Below are 12133 nucleotides of genomic sequence, written 5' to 3' on the forward strand. Positions count from 1 at the left end.
ATTATCATTATTATTGTTATAATTATTATTATTATTGGTTACCTCCCTTGTAAGGAGGAAAAAGCCTTTGGTATATGTATTATTATTATCATTATTATTATTACTAATATTATTATTATTGTTGTTGTTGTTGTTGTTATTGTTGTTGTTATTATTGTTATTACTATTATTATTATTGTTATTATTATTATTATTATTATTATTATTATTATTATTATTATTATTATTATTATTATTATTATTATTATTATTATTATTATTATTATTATTATTATTATCATTATCATTATTATTGTTATTATAATTATCATTATTATTATTATCATCATCATTATTTCTTGTGTATTCACTTATCTGTTTATTAATTTTCTCTTTTTTGCATCCGGTCTCACTTTGGACCGAAAATGTGTAACCAACAATTGTGATATTGCTTTAGTTACATTACGCCCGAATTCCCCCCTCCCTCCCTCTCCCCCATCTTATCTTTCCTGCCCTCTAACTAAAGCGAGTTGAGGACTACACACGAATATTGCCAACTGAACTATGAGCACGTTTGGAAACAGTTACTATTATCTTTACCATCTGATCCTTTTGGCAGACAAAAGCGTGTGAGGAGACAAAGATTCTAAGGACAAGAAGGGGTAAATGTCGTTATGACGACTTTCTGGAAACGCTACTTGATATTTGAAGAGGATACAAGCTGCAACGGAAGTGGGTATTATGGGTTTTCCTTGAACTCGTATTTGATGCGCAAGCGCACAAGCATATATGAGCCTACATGCAGAGATATAATCGCATGCGCGCGCACGCATACACACACATACATACACACACACACACACACACACACACACACACACACACACACACACACACACACACACACACACACACACACACACACACACACACACACACAGTACAAAAAAGAATATAAGAAAATTAGAAAGAATACAGAGAGCAACGACAAAGTTAGTCCCAACACTTGGAAACCTGACATATGAACAAAGACTGGCCGAATTAGAATTGCCAACCCTGGAACAAAGAAGAGAACGAGAGGACTTATTAACGCGGGACAGATGAAAAACAAGAGGACATGCAATGCAACTCAAAAAGGATAACTATAGAAGAGACCTGAAAAAGAACAGCTTCCCACAGAGAGTGATAGATATATGGAACAAATTGGAAGAAGAAATAGTGTGTGAAAACATAATACAAGAATTTAAGAACAAAATTGATCTTGCGAGATACAAAAACGGGTCCCACGAGCATAGCTCCCCTTCCCGTGTAATGCAACTAGGTAAATACACACACACACACACACACACACACACACACACACACACACACACACACACACACACACACACACACACACTCATACACACACACACACACTCATACACACACACACACACACACACACACACACACACACACACACACACACACACACATACACACTCGTGGCGCAGTTAGTAGAATTCCCGGCTGCCACTACGGTGGTCCGGGTTCGAATCCCGCCCAGGGCTGAAATAATTTCAGTATCGCTGCGCTGCGAGTCGTTACTCCAACTCTCGTGGGCAGGGAGTTGGATGTGTGCGTGTGTAAGGTCACAGCATTACCCATAGATCGGTCATATATGAGCTTTGAGCTCTCTTTCGGGAGGGAAAAAGCTATCGATCATGAGTCCAACACGTGATCCAAGACCATGATGAAACATACAAAAGAAGAGAACGAAGTGGCTTAGTAGTAGTGTTCAGGTCGTTAAAAGGAGAAAATGAAACAAATCACTTGATTTAGGACGAAAAAGTCACAAAGTCATGGTAACACATTAAATGAGATCGCCTGTGCGAAGGGGGAACAAGCAAACAAACAAAAGAATTTTCCATTTAAAAGCATCATCCTCTGGAATAGCTTTGCTGATGATAAAGCCAATGCTAAAACCGTCAGTAAATTTAAAACTAGACAGGAACCTATGAGCGTGTTCCTTCCCTGCATATTACAAGCTACGTTCGCATAGCTCGATTTCACAATTACTGTAGGGTTTATAGTTGTGACGTAGTGCAGTGAGTAATTATTTTGATATGCAGACTATTTATGGGCAAGGACAGAATTAGATTACAATATCCAGTTTCCATAAAAAAGAAAGGCAGTAAGAAGAAAAAATACAGGTTGTAAAGAACCGATTTCATCATGAAGGGTACTTTAAACAACTACAAATGTGTGTGTGATTCTTGGGTCATGTGTTGGACTCGTGATCGACAGCTATTTCCCTCCCGGAAGAGAGCTCAGAGCTCGTATATGACCGATCTATGGGTAATGCTGTGACCTTACATGCACAAACACACCCAACTCCTCGCCCACGAGAGTTGGAGTAACGACTCGCAGCGCAGCGATACTGAAATTATTTCAGCCTTGGGCCGGATTCGAACTCTGACCGCCGTAGTGGCGGCCGCGATCGCTACTACTGCGCTAACGAGTCGTGTGTGTGTGTGTTTACCTGGTTGTATGTTACGGGAAGAGGAGCTACGCTCGTAATGTCCCGTCTTTGTATCTTGCAGTATCTAGTTTCCTTTTAAATTCATGTATGGTTTTTGTACACACTATTGTTTCGTTCAATTTGTTCCAGACATCCACCACTCTGTGTGGAAAGCTGTTCTTTTTCAGATCCCTTCTATAAATGTCCTTTTTGAGTTTCTTTTCATGCCCTCTTGTATTTCTGTAATCCCAATTTAGTAAGTCTTCTCTACAAAGGACTTCCATGCCTCTCATGATTCTATAGATGGTCAATAGGTCACCTCTTTCTCTTCTTTGTTCCAGAGTCGGTAATTCTATATTTGACCATCTCTCCTCATATGACAGTTTTAAAAGTGTTGGGGCCATCTTCGTAGTTGCTCTCTGGATTCTTTCGATTTTCTTTATATTCTTTTTAGTACTGGGTGTCCATAGTGTCAGTCTTGGCCTTATCAGTGTGACTAGTATTTTCTTCACCATTTCTTCGTCCAAGTAGGTAAAGGCCACCTTTGTTGATCTTAGCAAGTTGTAGGTTTCTCCGACAATTTTATTTATCTGTGTATCCGGAGTCATGTCTTTTGTGATTTTTACTCCCAAGTCTTTTTCAGAACTCACTTTCTTTACTTTGTACCGATTTCATACTGTCCTGATACTCTTTTTCTTATTTTTTCTTAATGGCATTATGCTACATTTCTTTATGTTGAAATCCACTTCCAACTTCTGACTCCGTTTCCAAACTCTGTTTAGATCTCTCTGCAGTGACTCACAATCCGTTTTTGTTCTTACTTTCCTCATCAGTTTTGCGTCATCTGTGTGTGTGTGTGTGTGTGTGTGTGTGTGCATCACCATGGTCTTGGATCACGTATTGCACTCGTGATCGACAGTTATTAACCTCCCGGATGAGAGCTCAGAGCTCATATATGACCGATCTATGGGTAATGCTGTGGCCTTACACACACGCCCAGCCCCCCGCCTACAAGAGTTGGAGTAACAACCCGCAGCGCAGCGATACTGAAATTATTTCAGCTCTGGGCGGAATTCGACCCCGGACCTACGTAGTGACAGCCGGGAACTCTACCAACCGCGCCACGAGTGTGCGTGCGTGTGCATGCATGCATGTGTGTATATGCCTATGTATCTACGTATATCAATGTTTACGTGCTTATGTACAGTATGTACAGTAAATTTGACAGGCAGGCAAACAGGTGTTGACAGACACTGACGCATGCGCATGTTTGTGTGTCAACCTCGTGCTCCCTGTGACTCAATTAGGACACATGTCCTTCCCTTCCTGTGTAAAAACACAACTCACCCATGACACTCTGGTGAGCGAGAGCAGATGTCGGTGGGTGGGGCGAGCCGGTGGGTGATTGCAGAGGACAGAGCACCACGGGTGAGACCCGTGGTAGGGTGAGGCAACGCCTGCATACGGCCGCGGGATGAAGACTGGCCGCTGGACGATCTGGACGTATTCCAGGCTTGCCAGACACGTCATCGTGAGAGTGACGACGATTCCTCGTCTTCCTGTTATGGGGAAAAATGTAGATAGGATTAGAATGATATCTATAATGGTCATTGGGAAATCATATCAACGTCAAATAGAATGTTTTTGTTCATTGAAAGAATAGGCACAGTTTAGGGTATGTTATTAGTATTTTCATACTGTTCAGTGAGCTTCTGCACCTGAATGTAGAACTTTATGATGAAGACACCATTGATTAAGATAGATAAACAAATGAATAAATAAATAAATAAATAAATAGATAAGTAAAATAGGAAAGCTGTATTTTTTGCTTAGGCCAGACTTTTTTTTTTTTTTTTTTTTTTTTATGGATATGGGCACCATCGATCCTTCCCATTAGGTTGGAGGGCGAAAAAAAAAATATATATATATAATTTATATAAAGCTTTTAGGAGGCCATGTTGTCAGGTCGGATATTTTTTTCAGCTTTGTTTCATTTGTATCTTCTCACTGACCAGGCTGATGAGCACACAAGGTATTGTATGTGCCAAGCTTTGCAGGTTTTGTACAAGCAGTAGGCCCACAGTGTTTTTTATACTTTGATCGTTATACCAGCGCTAGTCGGCAGTTTAGCGGAATTAAAAAAAAAGAGGAATTTCATTGTTTTTTATTTTGATTTCTGATTTTTTAACGTCGGCGGGCCCGCAACCCAACAAATAAAAAAATCTGGCCTTTCTCTTTATTGAGAGAGTCTTTAGGATCCTGAAATAACCAATATTCAAAATGAATATGTATCAATTCATAATTTGCATAAAATCATCAGAATAACAAAACGAGCTTCTGTTATCCGTGAGTTTCTTGATTTCAGATCTTTCGTTCAGATTATGGGACATTTCTAAAATTTACATTCCAAAATGTGGAGTCTATTTTATTTGTATATTTATATTGTGGTGTATGTTGTAGTATTGGGGGAAAGAGCAATGTTCATGGGGTCCTGTCTTTTAATCTCCAGTCGTAATACCTAGCTAAAATTGAAATATAGATATAGCTTAGGCTGTCACCGTATTCTCCAATTAGCATGTATTGTTCCAGTCTGGGATATGTCGCCTTCTAGCCTATTCCAAGATTTATGTATCTGTATTGAAAAATGTATTTCTTCATGTCCTTTAGACATATCGCGCTTTTCAATTTGTTTTTACAACGCATACACATCCTACTGTAGCATGTGCGCTCAAAGTAGTCCGTTTAGTATGTGGCGTACATGGTGATTTGCCAATATCCATTCTGCTAAATCAACCATATTACATACCTCTCTCTTTCTCTCTTATTTCCATCTATGCGCTATACATGTACATACATACATATATACATATATATATATATATATATATATATATATATCTATCTATCTATATATATATATATATATGTATATATACAGTATATATATATATATATATATATATATATATATATATATATATGTATGTATAACCTGTATATAGTAAAAGAAGCTGTATAGTACAACGAGTATTACGTTTTAGGATTATAACAACGATTACCTATTCCCCATCCCACATGTCTCATCTGAGACTCCTCGGCGTGGCAACATGGGAGGGGAAAAAAGAGCTGTTGCCACGTGTCATAAAATTTAATTCGTTGTTATAACCTTAAAAAATATATTTATTGTACTATACAGTTTCCTTTACCATAGACAGAATATAAGATAATCAAATAGCTCATAGATGGGAAGTAAGAGAGAGAGAGAGAGAGAGAGAGAGAGAGAGAGAGAGAGAGAGAGAGAGAGAGAGAGAGAGAGAGAGAGAGAGAGAGAGAGAGAGAGAGAGAGAGAGAGAGAGAGAGAGAGAGAGAGAGAGAGAGAGAGAGAGAGGCATGTATTAAGGTTAATTCAGCAGAATGGCTAGCAGACTATAGTGTAATTACCTGAGGTTTGCGGCTATCAATGTCATTTCTTAAAATGTAAAAAAAGTAAGATATTTTCATATTGAAACCTTGCGATCTCAACAAGGAAAGCCTCAAAGTAGGTTAAGAGATAAATAAGCACAAAATCAAAATAATGTTGAACTCAAAAGTTCACAGTAAAATACAATCAACAGTGAATATTTGAATTTAATAATGTAAATCTTTTGGACAAATGTCAAAACAATAAAGATAATTACAATTAGATAAGAGGACGTATCACAATTGTTTGGATTTTTTTTTTGCCAAAGAAACATCACGAAAGGTTCTCCACTTGTATATCTTAAACGCAAATTTTACAATCAGTGTATAACCTCAGCTATGATCTACGGATATGAGACTGCAGACCAGGAAAATGTCACATTGGTAAGAGACCAGACTGGAGTGAAAGATTCTGTGGAGACGGTCAAGGAGCAGAAATGTCACTGGGCAGGGCAGATAGAGCAAGTGTTAGACTAAGCCGACGTTTTCCAACCTGGGGGTGCTGAAACCAATTACAGTGGGTACTGGGAAGTGATGCACACAAAAATCACATTGATATATACATATATATATATATATATATATATATATATATATATATATATATATATCATTGATTACCTTGTTGTGCATATTTGACTTTTTCCATGCTGTTTTATTTTTCTAGGGTGTTCTCATTTCTTCTACAAACAATATTGCCATTTTGTTTCGGTTCTAAGGAATCAAGAAAATAAGTCATCAAGCATTACACTTAACTTTCTTTTATCCTTCTAATAACAAGGTAGGGGTGCTGGACTGCTTAGACATGACAACAGGGGGTGTTATGGTCGGAAAAGGTTGGAAAACGCTGGCCTAAGCACAGAGCAAAGGGAAATTCCTGTTGCTGAATTGATGTACATTTTGAACTTCTCTCTCAGTTAAAAATAGTACATCCAGAAGTATTTCAGGTGAGAGACAGAAGTTCAAACTGTACTTCAATTCAGCAACGGGAAGTCTGTCTTTGTTTTGTGCTGCGTCAACTGTGTCGCCTGCGTGTCAGCTTGCGTTTAGGCTTACTGACTGGACTCTGCAAGATGGAAAGCGTGGGAAAAGGATGACCAGACAGTAGGTAGAAAAACGAGCTAAAGAAATTTGAGGTAGTGTTTTTTTTTTAACCTTTTTACAAATGATTACAAAGGCGGAGCATGCCGACAGGAGACCTTTTGGTTCATATCTAGGTCGGGTGCGAAAAAAATCATAATAATGATAAACAAATAAATTAATAAATAAAAATAATAATAATGTAAATGATAAATAAAATAAATAAATGCATAGGTATAGTTAGATAATAAACAGGTAAATAGTAAATAACAACAAATTGACATAACTAATAATAAATGAGAATCAAACAAATAGTAATAAACAAACGCACAAGCGATAACAAAAATAAACTTGATGAGCTTCACTCTCTTCGCACCGTATATAAAATGAATATTGAATATGCAATAATAACTCTATTTCTTATTCTAAATCAAGCATAATTTTGATGATAAACCAACATATGATAATGGTCTAGAGTTTAGACGTTACAAAAAATCTATGTCTGCCTATTCATAATTAATCAGAAATATTCTTTGTCACTGATTCAGCCATTATTCAGCATGGTTCGCAACCCAGGTTATAAACTACTGACGTAAGTAGTTTTAGAAAGGAGAAGGCTGAAATAGAACGACGTCCAGAAGCCTAATGATGGATGTGACTCTGAAGAGGAAATTGAAACAGAAAACAGGATACAGAGCTACGTAAGAACGTGGGTGTAGCGGCCAGAAATTATGGACATAGAATCAGAGCAGATTTTTTAAATAATGGAGAGTACAGAGAAGCTAATGTCGTTTAAAGGGAGTGAACTTGAGATGCTGAATGTGGCAGTAAAAACGGTTGAAATGAAACGTCTGAGACGTGCATTTCAAACAAGATTATCAAGAGGAGATTGAATGAGGAGATAATAAAGAAATGTGGGGGGAAATGAGTGTGGAGAAAAGAAAATTAAATTTGTAGAATTGACACGGTTATGTGAAGATCCAGGCCCCTCATCTTAACCTTTGAAAATTGTCACAAAGTAGACAGGATTTTTATGAAAGGTGACATATTCAGCTCAATAAGAGGGACGGAGGAAATTTATTTTCTTTAGAGAACGGAGTGTGATATGTTCTGTTAATATTAGACGCGATCTAATTTTTGCGAGGACAGCCTATTATAATCTAATTTAACTTCTGTGATTATCTCTGTGATTATCGGTTTGATATTGTCCTCGAAGGTAGCGCTGTTTATCGGCGACGAAATACAAATATGAAATGTAAAGTGTGGTGTGTATTCGTTGCTAATCGCTACATTTCTAGCATTATTTTGTATCACACAGAGTTTATGTAATCACGATACATTAACTAAGGGTTTTTATTACGCCTACATGAGGGGACGGAGAGGGGGGTCGCCGATTTAATGAAGCGGCCTTGCTGTGGATGTGCTGTGTCTTGCGACACTGCCTCTGACCCAGGGCAGTGGACAAGATGCAGGGATGACCCGTCATCCAGGAGGTGCCAAGATAAGAGGGAGGGTGGAGGGGAGGGGAGTGAATTAGGGATGCAATGGGTGGGAATGGTTTTTATGCCTTTTTCTTTTTGGCTACCCCCTTTGTAAGGGGGAAAAAGCCTTCGGTATATGTATGTATGTACATATAAATGTTAGTATTTCAGCTTCTTGTTTTAAATCACATGTGAAACCATGAAAATGGGAATTCAACCACTTACTGGGGAGTGAATTCGAGCCTTCCGATTGCATGGCAGCAGTACTACCAATGACATACGCGGCTGACAAATGCATCAGATGTTATAATTTCAGGTTCTTTTTAAACATGGTATGTCTTCTATTGTTTTTTGATGTATTTAGTAGCAATTCAGTAATTTCAAATCGTCAATTCTAAGCGCACGCTTGATAGGTGTTATACTTCTAAACAAAACAAGTTGGCAATGTTTAGCACTGAGTACAACGGCGATATTCAGTTCAGTTGAGGAAAGACCGGCAATCTCAAAGAATGTACAATCCTTTGAACTCGACAAATATACTTATTCTAGCCTTTCACTAGACATTTTTTCTCATCTGAAAAAAAAACGTTCTCCATGCAGACAACGGGTTAGAAATAGCATTCACTTACCATAGAAACGAGTCAGTGATGATTTCTTCGATGTAGGCGCGCGATCTACTGCAGAGGACAGGGAGGGGAGTAACAGTGGGGCTCTAACGGTTGCTGCAGTCGACGTAGTCTGTTGCGTGCCGACGTGACGGGGCGCCTGGAAAGGGAGTGAGGCGATACTACTAATCGACTCGCTCACTTCCTCTCCTGCTCTCCTTCTCTCTTCCACTCTCCCCTCAAACCAACAGTGGATCTCAGTTTGTTTCGCAGTGCGCCACTGTCAGGAGTAATTTTCTTCTTCTTCTTCTTCTTCTCCTTCTTCTTCTTCTTCTTCTTCTTCTTCTTATTATTATTATTATTATTATTATTATTATTATTATTCAGATGATGATGCGCATACGCACACGCACACACGCGCACACACACATGTGCACACGTACACACACACACACACACACACACACACACACACACACACACACACACACACACACACACACACACACACACACACACACACACACACACACACACAGCTCGGCGGCGCAGAGGTATCGTTCGCATACGCTAATCCAATGGTCCAAGTTCGATTCTTGCCCAGGGCCAAAATTATTTTAGCATTGCTGCACTTCGAGCCGGCACTTCAACTCTCGTGAGCAAGGAGATGGGGGTGTGCGTGTGTGTGTAAGGTCACATTACCCATAGACCGGTCATACATGAGCTCTGAGCTCTCACCCGGGTGTGTAATAGCTGTCGACCACGAGTCTAACGCGTGATCCAAGACCTTGGTGAATCTCTCTCTCTCTCTCTCTCACACACACACACATGCACGCGGATGTAAACAGATACATAATATTCAACCATATATACATATCTCATTACTCAAATGCGAATACGCAAACGGAATCACAAACGGGATCACCTTGGTCACTGTCCATGTAAATAAGTACAAACATTCAGATTACAGCCATGCACATCATTATACACGTAGTGCACAGGCTCGCACACGCATAAAACTGATTCATGCAAAGGTACACGCACACATGCACAAACACATACACACACACACACACATACGCGCCCGGCTTCCCACTCGCTCAGTTGGAGTAATCGATGACGTAATGTCGTCTCAACCCAGAGCCTTTCTCCACAAACTCCGTCTCTGGTGCATGACGTCTGTTTCTATGGTTCGTGTGCACACCAGATAAAACAGGAATATTGCATGCAATTTTTCTTGCTGATGCCGCCATCCTTTCCCACTGTAATTCTATCACCTCGGCCGGATGGAGTCTAGGGGCGAGGTACTGATTTTGGTCGAATGTCTTTGTTTCTTTGCTTGTTAGTAACCTTACTTGAAAATGGCTGTATCAATGGATATGAAATTTTCAGTAAATGTGGACAATGGTCCCATTGAATTCAGGGAGTAAGTGATTAATAATAATAAAAAAAAAGTAAATATCGACTGTAACTTCTGTAAAAATTCTCAGTGTGCCAGGTAAAATCGTCCATCTGTTGATAGCGCTGGTGGGTCGTTTCCATCTGCTAAAGTTTTAGAGGACTGAGATGTCTGAGTTCCCACCTGGTAAATCAACACTTGATCATAGTGCTTCGTGTTCTTGTGGAGCGCTGGCTTGAGGTTCAACAGGAGTTCTTTGTAGCTTATATTTTCTATGTTTGTAACAGTAAGGCGTTTGATTCTTGCGAAATTTGTTTTCCTGTGTGGCATATAATCCTAGCACGGAGTACTGTGAAGTGTGGAGAAGGCGGCGCGTCTGTTTTCATTCTTGTTAGTTTTGTTTGTAGTCGAAAATGTTCAACTACAACATTTGATGGGAAATGATACTCTGCGTTCTCTTGAAGGCCGTTTAATTAACGAATCTTTGTACATAGTATGCACTCACCGGCCTTATGTTATGGTCATAAATGTTGCCTACAACACTTCAGGAGTGAGGCAGGGTTGCGCCCTCACCCTAACATTTTTCCTAACCTGAATGGACTTTGTACTGGACAGAATCAATGTCACCTCGGAGCATCCATCGGGAACACAAAGGTCACCGACCTTGTCTTTGCTGATGAAACCGAAATTCTTGCGGAGTCATTGAAGGACCTGGTTTCAACCCTCGAGTCACTGCACTAAAAGACGATACCACTGGGATCCCGGGTTTCTTGAATCAAGACCAAGGTCCAAGCATTTGAGGGCTTTAGGGCTCACTGGGTGATGCAGTGGAAGTATTGGGGAGTTTCATATACAATGGGAGTGTAGTACATAACAGTGGTAGGCCATGTAAGGACGTCCTTCAAGGGACTGGCATAGCCCATGGTATTATGGACTTGCTCAACCAGAGAACATGGCATCATCAATATCGATGCTAGAGGACAAATATTTTCAAACCGCTTGTGTTCATTGTTTTGTTGCACGGCTTCAGACACATGGACACCGAACGCTTACGTAAAGAAGTGTCTCGACGTCTTTGAGAATTACTGTGTATCGTTGGTATGATCTCGTATTACACCAGTGACTGTTTTGCGAAACTCGGTCAAAACCTGTGACCGGCATTATACGTGAACATTCTAGGGGAAATTTCTGTTAGACAACTCTCTGTGTAAGAGACGGAGGTGGTGGCAACAGAAATCATGGATGTGGCAAGTCAATAAATCCTACTGAGAGCTCTTTAGTATGGGAAAGATGACTGCACTGGGACTTAATCAGAGAGACGGTGGGGGATGGTGTCTGCGTGTGAGTGAAGTGTATGCTCCCGACTGATAGTGATGACCAATCATATCCACCACAATTGTTAAAAATTCATAGATTTGAAGACTGGTAAGATTCGTTTCAGGTAGTCAGCTTCATCACTGTACCATAGTAATTGAAGCCGGGTATTGTTGTGCTGTGTTGTGTCTGGAACTACTTATTTTATTATCGTTCCTAGGAAATTCACAAAGTTAATTACGTTAGTGCTACAAGTACATCGAAAACACTTTTTCCCCAACTTCTGAACAGTTACTAATTTGTGAGTCAAAAT

The 12133-nt window shown here is 39.6% G+C and overlaps 1 protein-coding gene across 1 annotated transcript in view; it reads right to left on the reverse strand.

Annotated features, from left to right (window-relative positions):
* LOC143038806 (uncharacterized) overlaps positions 1–9331 on the reverse strand; it is a 36547-nt gene extending 27216 nt beyond the window's left edge. Inside the window, exons 1-2 of the mRNA XM_076208364.1 lie at positions 9132–9331; positions 3830–4041 (exon numbers count right to left, since the gene is read on the reverse strand). Of these exons, the coding sequence (XP_076064479.1) occupies positions 3830–4012 (183 nt within the window). The 5' untranslated portion in view covers positions 4013–4041; positions 9132–9331. The remainder of the gene's footprint in view (positions 1–3829; positions 4042–9131) is intronic.
* Between the last annotated feature and the right edge of the window lie 2802 nt (positions 9332–12133).

This window comes from Oratosquilla oratoria, chromosome 2, assembly GCF_046742065.1.
Source record: "Oratosquilla oratoria isolate Oo_2021 chromosome 2, ASM4674206v1, whole genome shotgun sequence".
NCBI classification, from domain to species: Eukaryota; Metazoa; Arthropoda; class Malacostraca; order Stomatopoda; family Squillidae; genus Oratosquilla; species Oratosquilla oratoria.